The sequence below is a fragment of the Phalacrocorax aristotelis genome, chromosome 3 (genome assembly GCF_949628215.1).
Source record: "Phalacrocorax aristotelis chromosome 3, bGulAri2.1, whole genome shotgun sequence".
Classification (NCBI taxonomy): domain Eukaryota; kingdom Metazoa; phylum Chordata; class Aves; order Suliformes; family Phalacrocoracidae; genus Phalacrocorax; species Phalacrocorax aristotelis.
The window spans coordinates 109789913-109816717 of NC_134278.1; the positions used below are offsets into that span (position 1 = coordinate 109789913).

General features: G+C 41.5%; 2 protein-coding genes across 2 annotated transcripts in view; one reads left to right on the forward strand and one right to left on the reverse strand.

The window, feature by feature from the left end:
- Positions 1-11001, reverse strand: part of ABCG5 (ATP binding cassette subfamily G member 5) — a 24103-nt gene extending 13102 nt beyond the window's left edge. The window contains exons 1-10 of the mRNA XM_075089042.1: positions 10624-11001; positions 9855-9976; positions 9254-9390; positions 8939-9037; positions 7828-7960; positions 6135-6274; positions 4852-4981; positions 1926-2139; positions 1478-1683; positions 437-575 (exon numbers count right to left, since the gene is read on the reverse strand). Coding sequence (XP_074945143.1) covers positions 437-575; positions 1478-1683; positions 1926-2139; positions 4852-4981; positions 6135-6274; positions 7828-7960; positions 8939-9037; positions 9254-9390; positions 9855-9976; positions 10624-10748 — 1445 coding nt within the window. The 5' untranslated portion in view covers positions 10749-11001. The remainder of the gene's footprint in view (positions 1-436; positions 576-1477; positions 1684-1925; positions 2140-4851; positions 4982-6134; positions 6275-7827; positions 7961-8938; positions 9038-9253; positions 9391-9854; positions 9977-10623) is intronic.
- On the forward strand, positions 10985-26598 carry ABCG8 (ATP binding cassette subfamily G member 8). The gene is made up of 13 exons (XM_075089041.1): positions 10985-11269; positions 12601-12705; positions 13469-13625; positions 15564-15802; positions 16218-16350; positions 18068-18337; positions 20244-20409; positions 20496-20588; positions 21464-21663; positions 21790-21866; positions 23205-23472; positions 24032-24159; positions 24664-26598. The coding sequence occupies exons 1-13, from the start codon at positions 11198-11200 to the stop codon at positions 24799-24801; spliced, it is 2046 nt and encodes a 681-aa protein (XP_074945142.1). The 5' UTR covers positions 10985-11197; the 3' UTR covers positions 24802-26598.
- The last annotated feature ends 207 nt before the right edge of the window (positions 26599-26805 follow it).

The window sequence follows — 26805 nt, forward strand, 5'->3', positions numbered from 1 at the left end:
GAGAGGGATCCAGACCTCATCGCTTCCATATGCTGTAGCTAAACCCCAAATGTCCCAGGAAATATGAAGCTTTGTTACTGTCGCATACCTATTGTTGTCGTCTTCACTTTTTTTTTTCTCTTATTTCCTATCTTTCTAAACGTAATGTAAAATGACAACTGCTGCTTTTGGTATGAAACAAGAACAATAAGTGTCCCAGGCCCGTTGAAACTTCCCAAGTTACCTAGAGAACTGGTATCTTACACACTTCTCTGTAAGTGTTTTAACACTGCCTGAAAGAGAAGGGTTAAAATTGTGTCATCTTCCCTTAAGGTTTCTCTGCAATCATCCTGAGAGACAATAGCAGAAGACATGCCAGGAGGCCTGTTGCTGACATGGGAATTGTAACCGATAATAAAAAGAAAATAACAATCCAATAGACAACACAAGTGCTTACCAGTATATAAAGGTGCTGAAAATTGCCACGCTGATGACACTGAAGGGCAGGAAATGTACTATATAAGCTAAAAGCATTTGCCACTTCTTATACAAGCCATCTTTACTTTCTTGGTCACTGATAGCACGTAAAGGTGGGACTGGATTAAATATATAAGAAATAAATTAAATCGCTATTGAATAAAGAGACCAAGACTTGTTGCTAGCAAAGATGACCCGAAGCACAGAGACAACTTTAAGAACATCTCAGAAACATTCTGTCTAAACCAGTCTGATCACTTCCTCCCCCACCCCGTAAATGCAAACCATGCTCCCTGCGGATTGCAGAAATTGGTAAGCTTAATGAAAGAGGCCTAACTAGGCAGCACAGTAGGACAGTTTCTCTTTTTGCAGATACAAATTAAAGACATGAAAAAATTGCCATTAGTGGATAATTTCTTAAGGTGCTCTGATCCCAAGGTAATGACAGCAGTGTATGTTCCCTATGTGAGCAGAACAGTTTTTAGGGCTGTAAATAGAAACTACTGTTGGTCTTAGTATGGCAGCTGTAAGAGAAACATCCTCTAAGAAAAATGTAATCACATAATACTCTTAAATCTAATTATCCTTAATTGCTGCCAAAGCCGTTTCATACTTCTATCATTTCCATGGCTTTGGTTTTGATCTCCCTTCAGATGTTAACTACAGACCTCGACTTCGTCCTGCCTTTGTAATGCTAGATGCGGGCAAGCGAAGGGCTACTGCACAGTTCAGAATAAAGCCTCCATACACAGGGCAGCTGCAAAAAGGGAGAGGCAGAGATCAGGGCATGTTCCTTCACTAAGTGCAGTGAACCTGGAGCCCCTCTGATGGGCTGATTTTTTTCTGCAGTGCGAAGCTTCCTGTTGCTTCACCTTTGCATTTCATGCTTCTTTATCAGCTCTGATGTTACCTAAAACTGTTAAGATCCTTTAAATGACTACCTTCAGAAAAGACTCTTTTCTATTTACAAAATAGCGGCAGCAACACCTGCTGCTGCACACAGTACAGGAGAGAAACTCACAAAGGGCAACAGCATTGAGCATCCCTGTGTAGGGGGGGGCACTGACACACTGGTAGACCAGCCCCACACGGTCCTGCACAGCTCCTTTTAGCAGGTCATCCCTTAGTCTGAGAAGGAAAAATGCTACAAACAAGCCAAATAACAGATTCTGGAGGAGACGCATGATGACGCCCATCTTATCTCTGGAGAAGTTTCTTGTTGTCCTCCTGAGAATGAAACAAAACAATAGCAATATACTTGTTAGCTATAACATGTCCGTAGGTTATTTAGCTTTGAACAAGTCTTACACACAGAGTATCCACAAAAATGTAATGTATTGAAAATGACAGAGACAAGACCAAAATAACCAAGAAAGTGCATTTATATGTGGAGGAAAAACCCAAAAGATTAGTGGATAAGAAAAAGTTTTTTTCTTAAAAAAACGGGGCGGGGGGGGGGGAAATCTTACCGTAAAAGAATCCACAATTTGTAAAAGGCACTGGGTGAGTCTTTGTTTTTGAACGGTATTGGTGGCCGCTCTTTCATACACTTTGTTCTTTCAATGGCTGCCAGTACTTTGCTAAAGATGTCCGAGTTTTTGTAGGCTGATACCATTACCTGAACCCTACTGTAGGTTTTGAGTTCACGTTCCTTGCTTCGAGTGTCCACAGATGTCAGATCCACTGTAAATTTACAAAGTGTTTACTATATATACACAACACACTCCCTTCATACCTCTTCCCCCCTTGCAACTAACCTTTCCTTGTCTCTATCCTAAAATCTGCAAAGAAGAAAAGGTCCATTGAAAGCATTCAAGGTTTCCTTTACTCCTCCCTTCTGTTAGAAGCAGCACGAAAGAACAGCTGCACAGCCACAATAAATCTCTGTGTTTTGTGGCCTCTGTAGTACCCTGAATTTTGAATCCTTTATCTGAAAATGCAAGGACTGAGCGGTGTGTCGGTCAGACCTTTAGCATTCTCCTTGCACAGCACAGAGCTGTGCCACCAGTGAAGTGCTACCACTGCCAAGAGCGAGACGGAGTACCAGCTAAGGATGAACAGTGATGAGGATGAAGAGGTAACTTTCTGGTCATGTGTTTCTCAGGTTTTCAGGTAAATGCTCAGACATGCTCCCTGGTACCCCCTTGTTCTCTGCCTGCTCCTCCAAAACCATGGAGCTTTACTTAGTTAGTCTGAGCTCATGCTGAGAGACACTGCTCTTCTCTACTTGAGCTGTTACTGCATTGTTGCGCTGGGTTTCACCCACCTCCTTTCTCAGATATACTTCTGTTTTAATGTGGAGTCAGAGGATGTTCAGCAGGCCAAATTTCCCTAGCAGGCTCTGCCCAAGCTGAAGAAAATATTACTTATTGTCGTGGAACTTACGAAAGGGAAATACTTCACAGAGTTAGTGTTTCTTTCTAATAAGCCCACCTATACCTATTCCTGACACCAGTAATTCTTTTATTGGCAGATGGGAACTTTGTGCATGCTATTTGTAAAAGTCTTACGGCTTCAGCAATAGTGCTAAAATGCATTACAGATTTCCCTTTTCCCTAATAGCAATGAATTATCTATGGTTTCAAACACTAGTGTTGTTCTCTTACAAATTTTTATACTACTGCTCTACATCTGCTAAGATGTCTTTATCAGTTATTTATTCCTGAGGTTTCTGACGTCCTTAGATTTCAGTTTTCCAGTATTATGCTCAACTTCAAAATACAAATTGACGAGAGAAAAGGAGACCTTGTCCAAGACACTTAATTTGTCCTCAAAATCTGAATTAAGCTTATGAGTACTTCAGCAGAATTGCCTTTAATGGTAAACATATCCAAAATCACTTTTAAGTGTCTTTAGTAAGTAACTGTAAATGTGTAAGTATAAGAAGTAAACACTTTTGAAAATATGAATATAAATCACTTCTGTAAATATGAACATACAAAATGCAGACATGCTTTTTAAAACTTGGCCAGTGTGACTTGCTGGAAGTCACACACAAAATAAATGGCAAGCAGGTGTGTTTTAAAAAAACAACAACACCGACTAGTCACTAGACCAAATAGCTAACGCCTACCATGCATTTGTACTTTTTATATAAGCACAATGTGTGACATTTCAATTATATAATCCACACTCAGTATATAGGATCTATTTTTCTCTGCTGTTGGTGTAAATGTTATCAGAATCTGTCCTTTTATTCACATCATTAAATCACACAAAAAATATAAACTACCAATTTTCCAAAGACTAAATATTCTGATGATTCTTTGCTCTAAACTGCATTTTTTTCCTTTTCTCATCACATTCAAAGGTTGACATTTGAAGAATGCAGTACTCTCTTTACCAAGCTTTTTAAAAAGTGGGTCTAAATCTCAAATCATCTATGCTTTTCAAGACTATTCAAATTCATGAAGGCAAAATTATCCTCACTGTCACACCAGTATTTTCAGCTTCATCCCATTCCAGCTTCACGTCAACAACTATCCTCTCTTCCCTCTGAGTTTAGGATGCCACCTAGACAATAGAGAAACACTGCCTCCTCTGAATGTGCCATGTTTCTGAATACAGCTTTTTGGAGTGGTCAAATTCCCCGGTTAATACTCAGCTAACATCGTCAGAAATCAACCTGCGTACCAGATTAAAAAAGATAGATAAGTACACACACACACACATGTATGTGTGTACATACACACACAGACACATACACATGTTCTTCAAACACGTATCTGCATGGATCAGGTACATACATGCCCTACAGCAAAACCAAGCTTCATTTCCAAAATCTCATGGCTGACACTCTCATCCTGAATTGATGAAACAGTACTCTTCAGCTTTTGCCAACAGCTGGCTATCGTCGTCTCCTGAAGCATCGTATGATCTGTTCCACTAGCTCACTCTGGTGTTAGCAACTCCCCAAACTTTCTGAAACCTCCGATTGTGAATCTCTGGAAATTGATGCTTCGGTCATCCTGTATTTATTCTACAGCCTTCCCTTCAGGCAACAACTGTCTTCAGTTGCTTGGCATCACAAAAGTCTATAAGAGCATGAGACTTTCCACAGTTTGGGGATCAAACTGTTTTTTCAGTGCCTAGTGGACAGCCATAGGGAGATGCCATCAGGAATTCACAGGTTTCACGAAGATGAGATTCCTTTTTTATTGGTAGCTCACTCCTTTCTGCTGTGTTTCAGTCCTACTGCAAACTTTTTCTGCTTTATGGAGTCAGTGAAGGTTACACAGGTCCAGCTCTTTCTCACCTCTGAGCTGAGCACAATTACAAAGTTTGGAAAGAATTCAAATACCTTTCTGTCTCTGGAAGAACTTTTATTTGGGGAAGAAAAACTTGTCTGTCTAAAAGAAACCCATATTTTTACCAACACAACTTAGACAAACTTACCATAGAAGTCAAAAGGATTCGATTGCTCAGGACAAGAATAGCCACAGTTGCTAAAAAATGTAATCATTTCCATGGGGCTCCCACAGAAAACTAGTTCTCCAAAGCTCATGATGGCTATTTTGTCAAATAACTGTGGGGAGCAAAATAACATATCAGCACTACATACCGAGAAGGAGCACACTAATTCTTGAGTACAGCTACTGTCTTGGTATAAAAAGGCTTTGATAGGAAAACCAGTTTTGACGCATTCAAACTTCCTTAGTATATTTCTGTCAAAGGAAGTTTGTCCTTTCTATTGCTCCTCTCAGTGGTTATGCAAGTTGACACGATTTAAGCTCTTAAAACTAGTGTTTCTCAAAACTGTCAGCGACAGCAGCATACACAGGTATTCCACAAACAGAAACAGGAGCTGTGGAGTTCTGACTTCACTTCTAATGCACCTTCACTTACTAACAGACCTCCTTTGGTGCTTAATAGCCCCAGTCTGTAAAATCCCAAAATTGTTGGGAAGGATATTCTGAAGTACTTAAGGACTTTAACAGCACTGCTTTTCAGGTGAACATTTGCCGGGGCAGGGTTCCCACCAGCTATGATCGACCCGTATTCCCAAAGCGCCAGGACCGCTTTCAGTCCAGAAAACCACCACCACTCCCCTCTGGCTTCATGACCACTTACACTGAATTCAGTCAGCCAGGGAAGAGGTGCCTTGCGTTCATGTGGGGGTGGTGGAAGTGTCAGAAGAGCAAAGTGTGAAATAGTAATGGGAAGGGGGCGATACTTCCGCAGCACAAGCCCTGCAAGGCAGGCCTGCCCCACCACGTGACCAAGGTGTACCCACATCACTTGACACAAAGAGGAAAAAAAATTTAATTTTTTTCCTTTCCATTCCAAATCATGGCTTCATCTGTCTCAAGTTGCAAGTGTTACTGAAATACAAACATGAAAGATAAATAAAGTGCTAGTTTTTACAGTGCCTGCGCGCATGGGGGATTTACATGGTTTCTCCCAGTGTTTTTTGATTTGGGTAGCTGCACAACACAAAGGTTAGGCACACAGTAAGTGTGCATGCTATTTTCACAGGGCAGTATGTTTCCCAAAGTGCTGTGTGAATGGCAGAAGGCCAGAGCTGTACAGTTCAAGACAAGCCTGTATTTACGCACGGGGGAAGGAAGAGAGAACTATACTGGATCTTGTACTTTTATCCTGAAAACAGCCTAGGTACCAAAAAGCTTGGTTAAAAAAAAAAAAAAAAAAGGGGCAAATAGTGAGTAGGTATCATTTACCCTGAAGAGTTCTGAGCGAGGCTGATGAATCGTAATAATCACAATCCTGCCTTTATGTGCAAGCTCTGAGAGCAGCAAGACAATCTGGTTTGCAGTCAGGCAGTCCAGCCCTGTTGTTGGTTCATCAAGTAGCATGACCTCTGTGAAATGACAAGGAATAGCATTACAAGTAAATGGGGAGCAAAGGTAAATGGGGAGCAAATGTTATAGCTTCTGCCTTTGAAGCTAATTTGGCAAATAGTACAGAAATTACATGTGAAGTTCCACATATAAAGCAGAGTATGCATAGATATTGCCATGGTATGGTCTTTCAGTTTCAGTCACCTTCAGTGGTTCCGTTTCAATGACTAGTAGTAAGGACATAAACTACTGCAGGATCAGAGCATAGTAATCTTTTCTAAGTTCTGGTGAAATCTGAAAACTACCAAAATAGGTCTGATGTATACATCTGCTTCTAAGAACAATAATGACAAATTTCAGCATGTATACAAATGTAAATACAACTGACAAATTATCTAGAAGCTGTAATCTTAATACACACAGAACAATTTTGTTATGAACAAATTAAAAGTTGTTAAAATACAGCATATATAATTCCATAGATGAGAGGGGTAGGCTTTTTTTTACTGCATTTTCTGCATTATTTCATTGCACATGGGTAAAAGTTACAATCAAATCCATTATTTTTACGGAGATGGGACATAGCACAGAAGAGGGCAGTTCAACCTTGATCAGGATAAGGGGGGAGGAGAGCTTTCTCTACAGGTTTATCTACACATAATACTTTATGTTTACTATAGAGTTTAGTGAACTTACCAAGCAATAACCACATGCAATATACTCTCCAGGTGCCACCAGCAGCACACAGTGCCTGTGACATACCTCACTTTGCTATTTAAATACTCCTTCCTGCCTGGTATGCAGTCCTAAGACACCTGCACCGCTATGAGGACTCCAGAATCTGATAAATACATGCTACACATTCACTCTGTAAGATTCTGGCACCTTTAAGAAACTATCTCAAAACTGACAAAATTTACAGTGCCATTTCCCATGGCTAATCCTTCTAGTTATTGTGCTTTGATATTTTCATTGGATTTTTTCTCTTTACAGTAAATCTATAGCCACATATAGAAGTGTGTTATTCATCGATACCTGGTTTCTTATCAAGGGCAATACAACATGAGGGCTCTTATACTTCTGAGCATTTAGTCTGTTTCGCTTATTTTACTCTGTTTCCAAATGAACAAATCTCACACGCTGACTACCTTTTCGGCTCTGGAATGTGCACGGTGCTCAAACACACATGGCTCAGTGGCAGCTACTCCACTACAAGGATCAATGCTTGCTCTAATGGATCTAATGCACTCAGAAAACTATAAATTAATGTGCCACAATCAACGTTTCACACACAGGAAGGGCAAGCCCAGAAAGAATTAAAATAGATAAATGCAAGTCTAAGCCTATGTTCAGTCCCTAAGATTTTAAAATTGTCTACTTCCCAAGATCAACTAATAGATTAATGGCAGACCTGAGTTACTGCTCATCCTTTTCTATCATTACTAGACTAGCTTTTGCTGAATTAGAGAATACAAATGCTTTTGTATTTTTAAGTGGTTTCTAGAGGTCCATGGTGGGAGCACAAAGTGACCCTGCTTTGCATCATTTTGAAAATCCATGCAGTGGTACTTACTGGGATCTTGTAATAGCTGGGCTGCAATAGAAACACGACGCCTCTCGCCCCCAGAAATTCCTACAAAAATACGGCTTCCAATTATTTTGTCAGCAATGTGGCTGAGACTCAGCTCAGCCATAACCGCATCTACCTGAAAAATAATTACGATATAGAAAGACTAAACACAATCCAACTCAGATAACTGTATGCAAAATGAAAACATGAAAGAAAAAAAGACATAATTTTAAGCTATGGCTTTGCCAATATACTGCTTGCATCCCTTCTGGTTGGAAGGTATCTGGCTTCATTTCTATTTGATTAATTCTAATAAATTATTTCAATTATAATTTTAAAAATTTTATTTTCATTTATTCTGAAATTAGTAGAATTTTAGCTACAGTTGACATTGAGAGTTGAAGACTTCAGAGGTGGGACTAGAAGTTAAGGTATGAAGCATAACGTGCTGGTCTGGCTTCCAAAATAAGGGAGCAGAAAGGCACATCGATTCTGGGGTTGTATAAAATACTGAGTAGAAGACAGGTGAAGAGAGAAGACAGAGAGTATGAGCCTTTGGTCAGGAATATCCAAACTTTACCCTCAACAGAGGCCAAAAAGAGTCCTTTAACAGGTCTGAAACACACCTATTTTATCAAGAAAGTAGCTTGTATGGGGCTTATTGGACCAGTGCTTTTTGGAGCTATTCTGGTTAGTGAGAAGCATCCCACAGGAGCCAGAGAAGTGACAGTCACTGCTGCTGTCCACGAGACTTGCCAGCACACATACCCCTAAACACTCCAGAGAACTGGGGTTCCCAGCTGGGGAAGAGGAACTGACCTTGATACCAACTGCAGAATCTCCTGCAGCAGTAACTGCTGCAGCTTTGGGCGGGAGAGTTCTGTCCCAGCATAACAGGGATTCCCTGGGGCGTCAGCACAAGCCCCTTGCAAAGGCGGGGAGCACCAGAGACCTTGTGTCCTACCCCTCAGCCAGAGGTTTCCTCCCCATTTGCAGAATGAGGATTACAAAACCTTACAAATGTGAAACACAGCCATGGATGGAAAATGCTGCTGGTGAAAGCATTACATTACATCATGTCTGCCTTTCTGCTGGAAGACAATAAAGTACAGACCTTCTTTTTGATTAAGTCATTGGAACGTTTCTGAAGAGTTAATAAAGCAGTGTAGGTCAGAGACTCTTGTATGGTGAGGAAGCTTAACAAAGTGTCACTCTGGAAAAAAAAAAAGGTGAAGAGGAAGAAGCAGTTAGTCCTGCAGTGCCCTTGCTCACACAACTTTAATTCATTCATACAATTTATTAACCTCTTTGTACCAAATTTAATAACTAGTAAAATCACAGTCAGATTACATTACTCCATTACACTAGCAACTTTACTTTCTTTAAATGAGAGGAAGCACTGTGCACAAAAATAAATGTAGAAATCAACCTGTGGCACATAAGAGAAGCAATCTCTAAACTGTTCCTTCTTCAGCTGACGTCCGTTCACATACACTTCACCAAAGAAGTTGTCTTTATGTCCCAGTCTTCCTGATATTGCATCCAGAAGTGTTGTTTTCCCAGATCCTTTCAAAGAAAAGAAATTAATCATGTGATGAGTTGAATTTTATGATTTCAAGAGCAGTAGCCTCACTTGGATGGACACATATGAAAATAATTTTTTTTCTCAATACCATTAAAATAATAGGTCCTGAAAATACAGCTAGTTAAGGGAAATAAACAGGAAAGCTACAATGTGTGCAAACTAGCATTTAATTCATACAAATTCACGCTTCATAGTGAAATGTTTCACTTCATAATGAAGCATTTGAGCTTAGAAGTACCCTTATCTTTTACTGAAGTTATAATTGTTAGTTAGATGACAGAAGATTGAACTCTGAAAACCCAGAACAACATTTTTACAAGGCAGGGGTTAAAACCAGCTGCAATTTCATTATTTAAAACACAGATCTCAGACACACTCATACCACTGTCGAAGTCACTGGTATTAACTCTGATCTTATTGCTTTTAAAGTACTGGAAAAACTTACCAGAATTTCCTAAAATGCCCATAATCTGGCCACTCTCTATGTGAAATGAAACATCCTTAAGTATTTTCCGGGTCCATTTTTTATGATATAAAGAAACATTCCACCATGGGCCAACACGTTGTCTTGGAAAGCAAACATCAAAAAAGATCAAACAGAGAAGATATAAAAATTTTGCATAAACGAATGGTTTATAGCTACTTGCATGAGGGATGGGAGCCTGCATGGATTTTAAAATGTTGCGGGCAGGAGGAGGGAGGGAATCCTTCCCCCTTCCCAGGCTTTTTAAGTTTTTACCTTCAGCATTATATGGAAGATGAAGTCTGAACAGGTTTTTTCAGAATGACAGCTAGGAGGCTTTTGGACTACAACCAAAAGGGGAAACTTGAACGGAGGCTTTATTTGTTGATGGTGTTTGCCGGCCATTAATCCACCTGACTGTTTTCTTAGGGCCTCACATTATCCTTCTGGCGGCCATAAGAAAGGCAGTGGGAAAGGGCACAATCTTTGGAAATCTCTAAAGCATGTCCTTCAGGGACATGTGAAGAAGAACCGGTGAGCCCTCTGGGGGACAGACCGCCTCTGTCTCCCTCAAGCCACGTACTCTACCCTTGTGGCAGGCGGCCCAGCACCATGAGGCAGGTGGCCTGGCAACATCCCTCTTTCTTTACTGGGCTGAAGGCCACCACTCCCAGTCCCTCTCCCCTCAGCCCCTGGGTTCAGAGCAGCTCCTGGTGGGCAGGAGCTCGCCACACTGCCTTCCCAGCCCTACCTGACAGTGTAGGAGACGCCCCGGACACTGATGCTGTCAGAGGGCTGCGCCATGGCCTTCACCTCGCCTGTCTTCCCACTGCTGCTGCAGCTCCTCTCCAGGGCGGGAGACCCTCTGCCCGACATCCTCTGGTGCTGGCGTCCCACAGACTCCCTCCCTCACGCTGCTGGCCAGGTGCCCGACCCTGCCACCACCATGCCTCCCTGGCCCTGGGCAGGGGCAGCTCCCTGCTGCCCCCGGGTCGGAGCAGGTCACTGTCCCCAGCGCTCACCACCTGGGGAAGCGCCTACCTAAAAGAAAATAGAGGGGCTTTTGGTTCTTCCTTTTTGCTGAGAACAACTGATAGGTGATTAGCTGAAGCCGCTATCTGATGTACCTTTAGCCTGAGCTGTTACTGTCCCAGAGGAGGGGAATATTTCCCTGTCCACGGGGTCACGCCAGCTGCAGAGACGCAGCGCGCCAGGAGAAACTGCCGCAGCGAAGGTGCCTGGAAAGGGCTGAGCTCAAAACCAATAAGAGAAGGACTTCCACAGCTTTCCAAGAACAGCAGGGAGTGAGACCTTCCACTGCCAACATGAAGGAATCCACTGAAAATGTCTCTCTGGACGGTGCTGGCTGGAGCCAGGTGGCATGTGAAGGCTTGCCGGTGAGCGAGACCTGCGGGGAGGGACTCGAGGGGGTCAGCTATCCCACAGCTACAGCAATCACCCGGGAGCTGGGATTTTGCAGCAAGCCCTTACCTCCACCAGCTCTGAAACGGGGAGCCAAAAGTGTCCTCACCCCTCAAGAGCACACTGGGGATGAGGCAGGTGCCATGCAAGCTATGGATGCCACAGTGGTGGGGCTGAGGGAGAGGATCTTCAAATATGTGGATGGAGCAGAAAGTCCCTGAGTATGGCCTGGACTGGCTTTCCCAGGACATGTCTTTGGGCTGCAAAACCAGCTCCCCACATTTTCTGGGGACCACCTATTTTTTAAAAATTAAGTTCAAAGTAAGCAAGAGCATGGAGCGCTTCGGCAGTGCAGGGAGCTTGGAAGGCTTTAATATGGCTTTTCAGGCTGCTTGGTGTCCCTTTTCTTTCTGCTGTGTATCAAGACTGAAAAGATTAGTCAGCCCCATTTGCTGTGACGGTATGAGGTGCACACAAAGACTGTGATAACCATCTGCCAAAGATACCACAGGCATGGATAGGACTTGCTACACAGGGAACAGGTTCGTTTGGCTTGGCTAGGGTATGAATCTGACTCGTAGAAAAGGCACAAGGCTGTGGGAGAGATATGGCTGTCTGGAGTTAAAACTACAGGCATGCACACAGAAACAAACCCAAAGCCAGAATGCTGCCTCAGCAAAGACTTCTTAATTGCAACTATATGCAAAAGGTTAACCAAGCCAAGTAGAGACTCTGTTATTTTAACTGGCATCTCAGAACACTAGGTTCCAGTTGACAAACTGTGAATTTAAAACCAAGGGGAGAAAAAGAGACTGCACTCGTGGTTGCACACCTACTTGTTCATAAACCCTCCAAGTTAACAAGTCCTTGTGGAATTCAGTAACGAACATACTTGCAGTGAACCTTAATTTTTAGTTGCCATAACATGAATTTCAATACGCACCATTTTGATCCAGTAGACTAACACTGCTGAAGCAGTATATTTTTTTCTCAAAAATAGAGTCCAATCTCTTTATCGTGGCATGATATTTATCTCCATTATGAAAGTGATTCCATTTAAATTGAAAGCAAACTGAAGAGCGTGTTTGGCCCTCGTACATGCTGCTAGAACAAAGTACGTTTCACACTGATTAACAGATAACTCGTTTCAAACCTTCAGACTTTTGCACTACAGTAACTCATCAACAATACAGTTATATCCCATAAAATCTATTTACCTTTGTGCTTTGCCCTTTCTGAACTTCAGTTATGACAGCACTATAGGTATTGCAATTAACTATTGTCATGAATCTAATAACTTTTCCAGACGAAGGCCCAGGATACTATTTTTTGCTCTGAAGAAGATAACAGTCTGTATTTCACATACAGTGGAAAATCAAACATTCTCGAGGTCAAAGAACTTAACTACCAGGTAAAAGTTCTAATTTATATACCTCTCTTCAGCAGGGAGCATAGCCAGCAATCCCTGTTTCTATATGCAGGCCATTTTAAAAGCCAAACAAAGTTGAAATTCACAACGCAAAGTTCGCACAGCTGTTGCACAATCAAATACACAGAAGTTTCATGAGCAGAATCATGCTTTTGGCTGCAATATTGACAGCAGGCTAAACCCTGCATTGTAAATATATCTAGTAAAGCTAGGGGATAAGACAGGAAGAGAAGTCTGTTTCAAGGCTCTGTTTTTTCTCAGTCTTGAGCCAAATTATTCCTCTGAGGGCTGGGGTAAAGAGACTTTCCGCCCAGCTAGAGATGGTGGGAGCACTTGCTGGCAAGAAGGAATATGCAGAAGGAGAAAAGAAAGGATGACTAACAAGGAGGATTTCAGGGAACCAGTGAAATTTTTCATCTCCCTTTGTGCCACGATGGCATCTGACGTAGACTTCACAATTTTCAGTTCTGCATAATTTCAAATTATATTAAAAATTTTAAACATTTAAGATTTACAATAGCAATAAATTACCAAGGTAACAGAGGACAGAGATAGCTTTAGTGATTAACAGTATAAGAAGCAAAGCACAACAACTACATTTGGCTGTAAAAGAACTTTCTTCCATGTATTTCTGAAGATTAACAATATTTTAACATATTCTCTACTTGTAATGCCGTAACTTTGAAGATGTTTATTGCTAAATAGTTTATTGTTTGAATTGAAGGGACTTGTTTCTTTCTGTTAGGTTAACACAGCATCCCAGATTCCCTGGTATGAAAACCTCGCGCAGATGAAAATGCCATGGACCTGGAAATCGGATCCCCGTTCTCATGTGTCAATAATCCAGAATCTGAATTTAAAAGTTCAAAGCGGTCAGATGCTAGCTATCATAGGAAGCACTGGTAAGAGCAACTGAATTTCATGATTTTACTAGCTCTCAGATAAAATGTACTTGGCCAAGAGCTGCAGTCTTTGAAATAGCAAAATCTAGCTGAGAAACAAATATTGGAAATATGTAACTTAAATACATTATTTAAAATGTATGAGGAAACAAAGAATGATAGCGGGGGTGGGGTGGGGGAATTCTTTTCAAAACCAATTTTGTTATGACTTGTACACATTTGCTGTTTGTTTCCTGTGGTGTGGTGGGGTATTGTTATAACCGTGGCCTGCAGTTGCAGTTCTGCTGGACATGAATAAGCCATGAAGGCTCAGGTTCAAAACAGGCCAGTTGCAGACCTTACCCAGTAACACAGAAGACGAACGAGGCCAGACTCTGTAAAAAAGATGAATGGCAACCTCCACAGCCATAAGCAGGAATTCCCTTCAGATGGAATCAATTCTAACAGGATAAAATATTGTATTTGGATTAATTAAGAGTAATTAATTGAGAAAACAGCTCTTCTTCTGTTTTGCTTTAAAATGGGTCTCTACTTTCTTACATCTTTTTTTTTTTTCCTTTAATTTTCTGGCGGGACTCATTAAATCTTCTCCAGGCTGAGGTTGACTAATGGAGAGATGGCCTTTACCCCATGTGGTTAGTTGAGTCTAAGCTCACATAGGGGGAAAAGTAGTAGACATGTGACCTGTTAAACTGAAGGAAAAAGTACCCATACTTTGGAGGTAAAACCCCCATGCTGTGTCTCCACTAGACTCTTACCTCAGGTTAGCTCAGTTGTTCAGTGAAGACGCTCTCTCTCAAAGGCAAGGCATATTTGCCAAAGAAGTTTTATTTCTACAAAAGACGTTTTCCTTCCCCATTGCCATGGGGATTCTTTCTTAGCACATATCCTTAATGTAATTGAAGTTGTAAAGCTTGTGATGAAATAACATATTGAGTTATAGCACCTTTGTAAGGTAACATACGCAGAGCACAAACCCCTTTCAGCAAACTAGTCAAACTATTTTTAAAAGCCATTTATCATCTATTTCATCAAATGCCTTAGTAAAATGGATTAAACTGCTGATGGGTTTCACATTGTCAATGGCAATCAATATGTCACTCTTAAGTAGAGCGATACGTGGTTTACAGATGGATGGGTTTCTTTTTTAAAATGTATATATAAAGAAACAAGCACGGAGTTAATCTTTCAACAGGGAGACTAGAAATAAATGACATCTAATCATAATAAGAAAGCTCTGTGTATTTACATACAGTATCGTATAGCAAGAAGGAAAAATTCATTTACTATTTAATTCTGAATCAGGTTTTGTTTTCATTGTTTTACTTCCCTTACCTCTGAGTATGAGCCAGCTTTTCTTAATTATTTAAATGACTTTTTGTCTTATTAAAGTCATAATAATTTTTATTTCAATCATGGTTAAGATTCTTATTGTTTGGATATTCATTCAGCACCTTAGTCGTTCAGCTGTTCCAGCTGCCGTTTCTGAATTCACAATTCCCTCCGCAAGGCAAGCTCTTGCCGAGCCTTTAGTTGCCAGCCCCGCAGCCAGCGCAGGATACTACCTTTCACTTATGTTTCAAAGGTGAAAGAGCGGTAACAAGAGGTAACAAAGGTAAAAAGAGGACAAAGAGATCTTGCTGCTTGAGTTCATGGAGCTATGCTCAACGCCCAGCTACCCAATCCTGCTGAGAAATTACAAAGGTTAGAGCCACGTACTCCATTCCAGAGGAGAGAGACTTCCTGAACATGAGCTTGTAGTCAGGTGTCAGTGTTTTCTTTCAAGACCATCTGTCTCTGCAGCTTTGGAAAAGCTTCATGAAGGGTTGGGGAAAAGATGTTAAGGAACAAAAACTTCTATCCTCTGCCTGTGACTAAATCAACTTTTCAAAATGATGTCCTGAAAATTAATTTATATTTTAATTTTGATTTTTCTAGCTGGTGGAAAGACATCTTTGCTTGATGTGATAACTTGCCGAGATCATGGAGGCAAAATCAAGTCTGGTCAAATCATGATCAATAACAAACCCAGCACTCCCCAGCTTGTGAAGAAATGCATCGCACACGTGCGGCAGGATGACCGACTGCTCCCCCACCTGACTGTCAGAGAAACGCTATTGTTCGTTGCCAAACTGCGGCTTCCAAAGTTTTTTTCAGACTCACAAAGGAAAAAAAGGGTAATTAAGCTGTTGGAAAAAAATAAAGTTGTCAAAAATGTTTCTGACAGGAATTATCCAAGAGATCCTGCGTGTTTGGAGTCAGAACAGCTAATCTGGCATTTTTTAATGTAGATTATGAATTATAAACCTTTTTCGTCTTTCAAGATAGAAACCAGCAATTGTTCCAAAGCTCATAAAAAAATGACAATCTAGAGAAAGCATTAGAGAGGCTGAAAGAACTAAATTGCTGATCGTTGAGCCTTTTTTAATGTTACCTCTAAAAATCAAGGTTTGTTTTCAAGTGTCTCTTGATCAGATAGCACTGAAATATCCAGATGAATTTTAACCACATTAATCATATTTTTGGCATTAACTATGCACGAACGTGCAAATAAACTCTTGCTCTATCTCCGTTACCCTTTGGATCCCCCAGGTAGAAGACGTAATAGCAGAACTACGCTTGCGTCAGTGTGCAAATACCAGGGTAGGGAACGAGTACCTCCGCGGTGTTTCAGGAGGCGAGAGGCGGAGAGTGAGCATCGGTGTGCAGCTGCTCTGGAACCCGGGTGAGCAAAACCCTGACACCTTCCTTGTACCCACCACAGACCACTGGGGGAAATGGGGCAGTAAATGAAGACAGGAGCTTTCAGGGAAGAGTCATACACACAGCTGCCCCAAAGGCAGCATGGGGAGTTCATCCTCAGGACACTTACCAGTTCTTGCACCACCCTGTGCCAGAGGTTACGCCTCCATAGCAAAGGTAGGCACAGCGACTGGGTGCTGGTCCGTTTGCTTAAATTGAAGTCAGTGCTGGTCACAGATAATAATGTAATTATCACAGCACTAATTCTGTAAATGGAGCGGTTCAGGAGCCAGCCCACTTTCACTTCTGTCCCCCTTGCCAACGCAGCAGCAGTGACAGCCAGGCAGAGCACCCCTGGGAGCCTTCTCCCACCGCTCTCTAAGAGCACCATCACACAGACTACTGAAAGTTGCCTGAAGTCACCCCTACAGCAGTGCTGTGGTTTGTGCATATCGGTATGAGGTTTGTTTTTTATCTGACCACATGCCACAAGTTACATTGGAAGGCTGCTGGCCTATTATAACATCGGGATTGTTTTCCTTTCCTCCAACCCAGCCCATTTACATGTGCAATGTTAACAGGGAAGGTCATTTTCTTGGCTGCATAGTCAGTCATTGTGGTCTTGTGCAACTCACTGACGTGGCTGGCTCATGCCGCAGGTGAACTAGAAATTTCCATCATCTTCAGAAGAAGGAAAACATAAGGCTAAATCCGCAGCTGATTTTGCAGGCCTGAATCCCCTATCTGCTCATGTACATATCTATCTATCTATCTATATATCTCAAAAGCACTAATAATCTTGGCTGAGCCTCTTGTTGAGCAAGATTTCCCATCAGCTCTTCCACTGGGAAATGGATCTGAGAATTTTTTTGCTTGTATAAAGTTATATTTTTGTAATTATGGGGACAGCAGAAGTCTTTTTTTGTAAGAAGTGATGCTCAGTAATAGACGTGCTGGTACTGAAGTAAAAAAATAATTATTTCTAGGAAAAATAAGTAAAGCTTTTCTTACATTTTAAACATGCATTATACCCCTCAGCACAGAAACCATGTCTCTGTCCAGATATTGCCTTGGTCTGTTTGAGGTCATTAAGTTCTATAACAAGGCAAACACTGCAAAATAATAAAACTCAAGCTTGTAACAACCAGTTGCAAAACAAACAAACAAAAAAATTGCAAGCATATGCATATCTCTTCATACATATGTGTGAATAGGTGCAAAATAGAACACAGGTTGGGAGGAGGAGGTATCTAAATTAATACCGTGTGAGTATTTACACATGAATAATGCAAGAGATTCAAATATCAAGCATTTAGGTTAAAATATTTCAGAAGGCAGGATACAAAACTAATACTATTGTATTAATTTCCACACACCTGATATTTGTACAGGCAAAGTACAAAAACTGCAGAGAAGAACGTAAATTTAATAGGGAACTTAAATCTGCATCCCAATGAAAAATAAAAAAAAATATTCCTGTTTCCAGAAGGATCAAGATAAGATTTCAAATAATTACTCTTAGTCATCAGGTTCAGTAAGACAGTGCAAGAAATCGCCATTGTTGAATATTATGATACTGGTATGAAATATACTTTGGACTTTGAAAAAGAAGGAGTATATCTGCAATTCCATTTCACTTAGAACATATTTTCCAACTCAAAGATTTTGCTTTCCACAGCTAAACTCATTGTCTTTGGCAGGAATACTCATACTTGATGAACCCACATCTGGACTGGACAGTTTTACTGCACATAACCTTGTGATAACATTATCCAGACTGGCCAGAGGAAACAGATTAGTTCTGCTTTCACTTCATCAACCCCGGTCAGATATCTTCCAACTGTTTGATTTGGTTCTTCTGATGACTTCTGGAGTCACTATCTATTCTGGAACAGCTAGAGACATGGTCCAGTATTTCACAGAACTAGGCTATCCCTGCCCAAGGTACAGCAATCCTGCAGATTTCTATGGTTAGTATCAAGCACTGCCATAAAAAAAGCTTACTGGAAATCATTCACTTTCATAAGTGTATCAGCTAACATTGATTTTTGTTGACCATAACTGTCTTAGAAATGCCTTATAACTAACTCAAACCAATACTATAGTAAGTTCAGGTTTTAATAAGATCTTTATTTGTCAGTACAGGAAACGTAACAAAAACGACAGGTATGGACAAAATCAATTTTAAATAATCCTCCTTCTAACTCTGCCAGGTGTAGCGACTCTTCCACATGTTTAGCACACTTATTCCTATGTTCTGGCTGGCTGAAACTTTTACCCTCACTGAGAAAGACATGGATGAACTGATCAATTGCTCTCTGACTTCTGAATAAAGAAATGTGGGAAGCTAATTTCCCAGGGTGAGGAATAATACACACCCGGAACAGTAAATGGGAAAGAGGAATGCTGCCCAACAGCACATTGGAAGGGAAGAAAAAAGAAACCCAAACCAGCAATCCTTTTATTCCTCTTCTCGAAGAAAGTTAATTACATGGTTCCAAATCCATTCCTCTCCTGTTTTTCGCAACATGCAAAGGGAATCTGGCCCTGTTAATCTAATGGCAGTAGTCTCTTACCGCAGAGGTTGGTTCAGTTCCAGCCTCTAGGTCCTTGCACTCAAGTTGGCTAGGAAACCCTGTACAGACATCAACCTCAGTGCTCTGGGGTAACCTCTTCGACCGTGCCTATGTGGCAGGTGGTGTCAGCTTGTATCAGCTGTGCAGAGATAAACAGAAGTTAACCTCAATGTCAAGCCCTGCAAAAAGACCTTTGTCACCACCGTAGTTCAGAGCAGTTCTCAGCCAAGCACAGCCTCGAGGGAAGGCTTGCAGCACCCCCATATGGGAACGGAGAATACGAGGCAGTCCTGGGGAAACTTTGTAGCTACAGCCTGTGGTTACAGAGAAGCCTGGAGGGATGAGGAAGGGAGGTGGATGATCATTTAGCGGTAGGCACAGGGTCAGTACCCATAGGAAGAGAAGAGAAATATGGTAGCAGGAAGGTGGAAATGGGGCAGGATGGTAGAGGACGCCACAGCATGAAGGAGCACCTGATGGGAATGCACAGATGCTGGCTGTGTGTCTGACAGAGAAACAGGAGACCATGGCAGAAGGGAAGAGGTAGGGCAGGTTGCAACTCAATTCTGATAGACTCCTGCGGAAGAGTGGCTGAACAGAGATGATCAGCCCAGTGTAAGGAGTTACACAATGTGCAGCAATGGTTCTCCCAGAAAGCATCCGCAAAATGTCAGGTATTGTCACTCTACACTGAAGGTCAGTATTAGAAAATACTATTTAAAGTTTAGATTAAAAAAATAATTACGACATTAAGTTAAAAAAAAAAAAAGCTAAGTCAACTATTGTTGCTGCTACTATGTTGTTCTTGGATAATATTCTTCCTGGGCTTTCTCAGTATCAGCTAAAGGTTAAGGTCCTCTGTAAGATAAAGAAGAACATGATAACTATTATTTTGCAGATGGAGAAAAACCATGTGATTTAAATCAAAGTCACACAACAGATTGTAAATGCCTACATGCCAGGAAGGAAATTTAAACCATCTATTCTCAGCACCCCTCTCAAGCCACCATTAAATTTAGCAAAATCTCAAATGGTAGTTTACACTATTTTAATAAACTATTATGACATCCCTCAGTGATTCATTGAATGACTAGATAAGAAACATCTCCCATGACAAAATACACATTAACAGTCTGTTCTTCTCTAATTACCTAAAGTAACTGATAAAGCTTTAACCGTAGCAGCTTAATGCACGCACACAGGTCATACTGTCTGTTCACAATGAAATCTCTGATTCAAAACTCATCATAAAGTTATCACATCTGTAGCGCAAGGACTCATGTCAAATAATGTCTTGCAGTCGATTTGACCAGTATCGACAAACAGACTGCAGAAAAGGAGATGGAAAGCCGAAAAAGAGCAAATACTCTTGCCAACTTGTTCCTAGAAAAAGTCAAAGATTTTGATGATTTCTTATGGAAAGTTACTGAAGAGGACAATGCTGCAACCACGTTGAGCAAGCAAAGGTAAAGAGAAGTGTCATACAGCAGATCTGGAATAACAGCTACGGCCTGTGATAATTTCAGGGTTTTTTCTCTGTTCTTTTGGGCAGGTCCCATTTAAATTCAGAAGATGCTATCAACATGCCTCACCAGTCAAGTGATCAGCTACCAGGAGTCTTAAAGCAGTTCACCATATTATTAAGGTAAACTTATCTCCAACACAGTTATGTGTCATGCCCTTTTGTATTTTAAAGCATAAGAAAGAAGCACAACTAAGTGCATGCTGAAAGTGCAGGGCTAGCACTAGGCCTGAGCAAGCCGTAGAGCAGAGGTATTGCTATACTGTCTCACCCCGGCCCCCCAAGCAGGACAGTGGCCAGATGTGCGGGCCCACCTTTCTGCCCCAGGGCTCCTTCCAGGCAGTCACCTCCAGCTCGCATCGCTGGGAGTCCATGGCTTTAAGCAGCAGCAGGAGCTTCCAGGCTCAGGAACATGCGCCCCAGTTTTCGGTACTGCCATCCTAACACCCATGCCAAAGAGTGGTGACTCAACCCTCAGCAAGCCCAGGCAGCCACGTGGTAGGTTCAGGAATCGCCAGCCTCACACCTCTGCCTCAAATTTGAAGCCAGGAGGCTTCACTGATTGTAGCCAGGACAGATAAGTATTCTAGCTGGGTCTCACACTTGCGTGCTCAGAAGAATCATGATCAACTAGTTTAATACATGTAGAACATCACTATCAGTATCAGCTGTTGTTAGCATATGCCACAGGTCCTATAACAGAGAGGTTTCTGTAACTGAAGTAATTGCTTCTGCATCTCCAAAAATCAGACCATCCCACCCCCATCACCTTCCTTCAAGCTTTCAGCATTTCAGACCTCAAATACCAGGCAGCTACAGACACTCAATAACTTTGTTTAGGTAAAATCCTTTACCGAAACCGGCAGCCCAGTTCCTGTCCTACTCAAAGTCAGCAAGTTCCACAAATTGATTTTAGCAGAGTGTTTGGGGCAACGTATCTGCTTAAAACTGGCATTAGTAAGTACTATACCTTATGGTCAATGTTGCTATTTTCCTAGTCGTCAAGTATCCAATGACTTCAGAGATCTTTCAACGTTATTAATTCATGGATTTGAGGCCCTTCTCATGTCATTATTAATCGGATTTTTGTACTATGGCCATGAGAAAACCAGACTCTCTGTTCGTGACACAACTGCACTGTTGTACATGATAGGTGCGCTAGTCCCATTCACAGTGATTTTGGATGTTATTGCCAAATGTAAGTGTCAATTTTCTTGTAAATGTTATAAGCAATCAAAATCTGAAAATTCCTAAATCAATGAAAAAATCATACTTACTAATGCAACCCTAAGATGAAATCAACCTCTTTGTTCCTACCCTGCAGGTCATTCGGAAAGAGCTATGCTTTATCATGACTTGGAAGATGGAATGTACTCTGTTAGCCCATACTATTTTGCTAAGGTAATTGATTTTGCAGCCAGGAAATACAAACAAACCAAAGCCTTATTGTGTAAATTACCACATTCCTATCAGACTTTGGGTTTTTGTGTCTGCCAGCTAAGGGTATTGTTCTTGCTTCCTTGGCATTAATGGATTAAACCTCACACTACTCAAGATCTGTTGCCATAAGTCACGGCTGACGTCCCACCCCAGAAAAGTCAAAGAACCACCTTTTACTGTGTTGTTTGGGCAGAATTTAAGAAATCGCACACTCAGATTTGAGGGTTTAAACAGTTTTACATACCTGCATATTTCATTTGCTGAAGCATCTCTGAAAGTTTGATTACATGTCTTGAACTGTAAAACAAAATATTCACATGAAATACTAAAGCAAAGGAAAACCAGAAATGACAAAACGCTAGCTGTGACATTTCCTGTAGTTGTTTGGCTCCCTGCTGGTCAGAGATAAAAAATTGTATTAAGTGCATAAGAGCCAGAGGTCCTGGAAATAAATTAGAACTTTTAAAAAATTACATTCTCTTTTTCACAAGGGCTTAGAATAATCCCTTCTTTGTGATGTTGCCACTGTTAGATGAGTTCTGCCTGCCATGGCATCTGTAATTTAGGTTTCCATTTCTGCACAAGATTTTAAATGCTTATTAGTGGTTGCCAGAGAAAAATATTCTTTGCATTGTGTCACAAAGATTGCACATTATTCATAGAGAAATCGATGTAATTTGTTACAACCTTAGTATTAGAGGATAGCAGCAACCCTCTTTGGAAGAAATAATCATAACACTCTCTATACATATCTTTAGATATTTGAGAAAATCCTAAGCATGTTTTTGTTTCACAACGAGTTGACGGGTTACTAAGTGGACTGGCTGCCTTCGGGACAAAGCTGGGAAGTGACCAACAGCCAAATGAGTCTCAAATTTGATCTCACGCTAGGTTCAAGCAAATTTGGACAAAACGCACGGTTGCAGCGAGTCAGTAGCAGTATTACCATTATCAAGCATACCAGTTCTCAGGGAAAGTATCTCAAATTCTTAGAAGCTGCCAAAACTATTACAAAACAAAGTATCTAATCAGTAACAAGAATCTCTCGTTTTAACAATTAGTTATAGGAATTATCACAACTCGAGAAAAAATGAGTGAGGATTTCAATTTTTGTTGTGGATTGTTTTTGCAAGTCACTGACCACACCTAACAGGGAGATGATTGCATTCTAAGGGAGTATTTCCCGTAGTTTTTGTAAACAGTCTACACACACGTTGAGGTGCATCTCAGAAGGTTTTGTGATTGTCATTTGACTTCTTTTTCTCTCTCTTTCCTCCACTTGCCCCCCACCCCGATCAGATTTTGGGGGAGCTCCCAGAGCACTGTGCTTTTGTTATAATTTATGGGGTTCCCATCTACTGGCTGGCAAACCTCATTCCTGAACCAGAGCACTTCCTGCTGAACTTCCTCTCGGTGTGGCTGGCTGTATACAGTGCCCGCGCCATGGCACTTTGGATGGCAGCACTGCTGCCGACATTACAGCTCTCAGCTTTCTTCAGCAACGTCCTTTTCACATCATTCTACCTGAGCGGCGGATTTGTGATAAGCCTGGAAAACCTCTGGACAGGTAAGACAAAGCTCCCACCATCCCTCCAAACTGAAACATCGATGGTTTTCATTAGTGACCGGCTGTTGTGAGGCTGAATGTGTCCCGCGCAGGAAAACTCAGCTTTATTCTTACCTTTGCAATTATCTGCTTGGGTGGTGATGGTGGCGTCAGATCGTTAATATTACATCAATTTCTCCATCCGAAAATGAGGTAACAATAAGTTTGGGTCAAGAAAACACTAGTGAAAGGCTTCATTCTTACACGGTTCCTAAATTTTTCAGTAAAAAGAATTATATCCAGCAGATGAAGATTTAGCTCCTGTGAGACTTAGTTGACAGTAGCAGTTTGATGGATATAGATATCAGGTCTCTCCTAATTTTCCATCTCCATGTAATAATATAAAGTATACCTGCCATTTTATCCAATAATAAACTGTTACATGTTTACAGCTTCTTGTTGTCAAGAAATTAGACAAACCTGCTGCATTTGGCAGCAGCATAGCAGTTTTTGTGGTCTCAAGGAAGTTTCACGTATGCATATCAATTTCTTTCTTTCTGCCATTTTTTGTTTTTTTCAGTTCCATTTTGGGTTTCTAAAATCTCTTTTCTCAGATGGAATTTTCAAGGCATGATGCAAATTCAGTTCACTGACCTCACGTACGAAATGACTGTTGGAAACACTACATTTCAAATACCAGGGAAACTTGTAAGTCAGTGGTACAAATTGTCACAACCGTTTGATATCTAATTAGGATGCTGTTTATGTGCCTATCATATTTAAGTAGATGCTGTAGGCCTCAGATTTGGCAAGCACTAAATCAATATGTGAAGTCATGTTACACTTGGTCTATTTTAAAATTTGCCTCTGCGGACATCCGTATAGCAGCCACTCCTTTTATCCCTTTCTTTTCGGTGGAAGAGAAAAAAGGGAGGTGGTGGGGGGGAAAGAATAAAGGGCAACTATTTTCTACGCACGCCCCAGCTACGGGCTTGCTGAAATTGTTCGGAAGCTGAACTGCGCTCTGCAATTCGGCGGCCCCGAGGCACAGCGCGGCTGCAACCAGCTCCCGAAGCACTCCGAAAGTCACATCCAGCCGGAGACCGAGGGAAAAGGCAGCAGGAGCCGGGGAAGCTCACACGTGAAACACTTCACGGATGCAGCATGAGAATTTTGTGCCCGTTCCTAATTTTGCATTATTTGTGGTTCCAGGTCATCCAGGCCCTGGACCTGGACTCCCACCCCCTCTACGTCAGCTATCTCGTCCTCGCGGGCATCGTTTGCAGTTTCCTGCTCTTATACTACCTGTCCCTGCGGTTCATCAAGCAGAAATCAAACCAAGACTGGTAACGGCACAGCACGCAGAGGAGGCAGCCCGTCCCAGCCTCGCTCGCAGGCGGAGCGCAGGGCCAGGCTTTGGGTGCCCCCCGCAGCCGCCCGGGGGGAGCCGGTACCCGCCCGGCTCGCCACGGGATGGCAGCAGAACACCGGCAGTCGGTGGTGCTCCGCGCCGCCGCACCGCCTGCCGCACCCGCGGCCGGGGCCTGGCGGGGCCCCGCTGCTTGCTGGGGTGCTTGACCTGCAGCTTTTCCAGGTGACGAGACGCCCGTGAGTTCCCCGCTCCTCGAAACGTTCTGAGCCGCTCATTTGAAGGGACCCATCCGCTTAAGTGAGAGCTGGTGCTTTAGTCCGTAATGTTTGGACGTACGGTGATCACCTACTTAATTCGGAGGGCGCAGAGAGAAGCGGGATCCGCACACACAAAACACCACTTTCTGTAGCATGGATCACGTTCAGCACTCGTAAGAACAGCACACAGGGAAAAAAACACAGATTTCACTGACGCTTCAGGAGAACACGCGAGGATGGAAAACACATGTATTAACGATTCTGCATTGTTTCTACTTGTTCATGTGTTTTAAGGCGCTGCCTCTGTGCTCCGGTGAGATGCTGTGGATACCCAAAATGGGTATTTTCTTTCTCACTGTACAAATTATTTCTTGTAACAGATCATTTTATTTCACCTTCCTGGATTTATTTCTACAGTATAAATACATACCGATTGACTGTTATTAATCACATCTTTCTCCATGGCAATACAAGTCACAGCAATTTACCAAGTTCGGTTCCTAAAATTCTCAGGTAGAAAATACCTGAGAAAAAACCTGCCCCTCCAGTAATTAAAAAATCTAGTAGCACAATCTGCGAAATGCTTGTAATTCTGACTAGGTGCACACTCAGCCGTAAGTCAGAAATGCTCAGAAAATGAATAACAGTAAATAAATGGCTGTAATTCACACACAGTCACAGTAAGTGCACGTGCAAATTAGGATACAGTTGTTGCAAGCATTTATAAGATTAGCTTGCTTGATTTTAAATGTTTGGATGCACATCTCTGCTTATATACAGAGACCCAAAGCACATCGTCTACTTTCATTTACATGTTGCACACAGTGGAAAACTCCCAGCGTACTCAGCTATAATGCCCCAGGTACTGTTACCTTAAAAAAAAAAAAAAAAAAAAAGGAAAAGAAAGAGGGGGATTAAGAAAGAACAAACATCAATATTTTATTATTCTATTTGGCAGTTAGGGCTGCCACATTACTTCCCACGGGTTCCACATGGTAATAAATGCCCAGGAAACCCTACTCCAAAGATGTTAAGCAGGTCTGATAAAATAACAGCTTCAGCCCCAGGCAGCAGTAGGAATCCAAAACACTCCAAGGTTTTTCTAAGGTGAATTCTGCCATTTCTTTCTGGTTCTGCTGCATTTGATTACAAAAAAAAAAACCAAAACCCAACAAAAAAAAAAAAAAACATCAAAAACTTCCCGCTTGATCTGATCCTAGTGCCATTTTGAAATTATCAGATTTTCATTGCCTTTTAATGGCAAAGCCAATTCTTTCAGTCCAATTCAGCATCATTAAATTGTCAGAATAGCAGCTTCCTGTTTGATTCTTAATTATTCCTTTTTATTATATTTAAGACACTTAATTTTTTTGAAGTGGTTTACTCTTCTTTGTAATGATCTGTTGTGATTAGAATCTCTTTTATATTACACTGAAGTTTTAAGGGTATATATTGGTACTTCTAGTCTAAACCTCTATTTTCAAAGTATTTAGAGGATTAAATTCTAGGCTGACTCTCTGTTGTGAATTCACTTTGATGTTTAATAAAAAAAAAAGGAGAGACACAATGGGAGAAATTAAAGACGTAAGGGACAGCTCTGAATTTTAGGGGCATATTGTCATGCACGGAAATCTTCAGGCATCTAGATAAGAACATACCGTAGCCTTAACTTTGAATTTCCTTCCTTTTGTGAAATTAGTCAGGCTGCTGACATTACTTAAACAG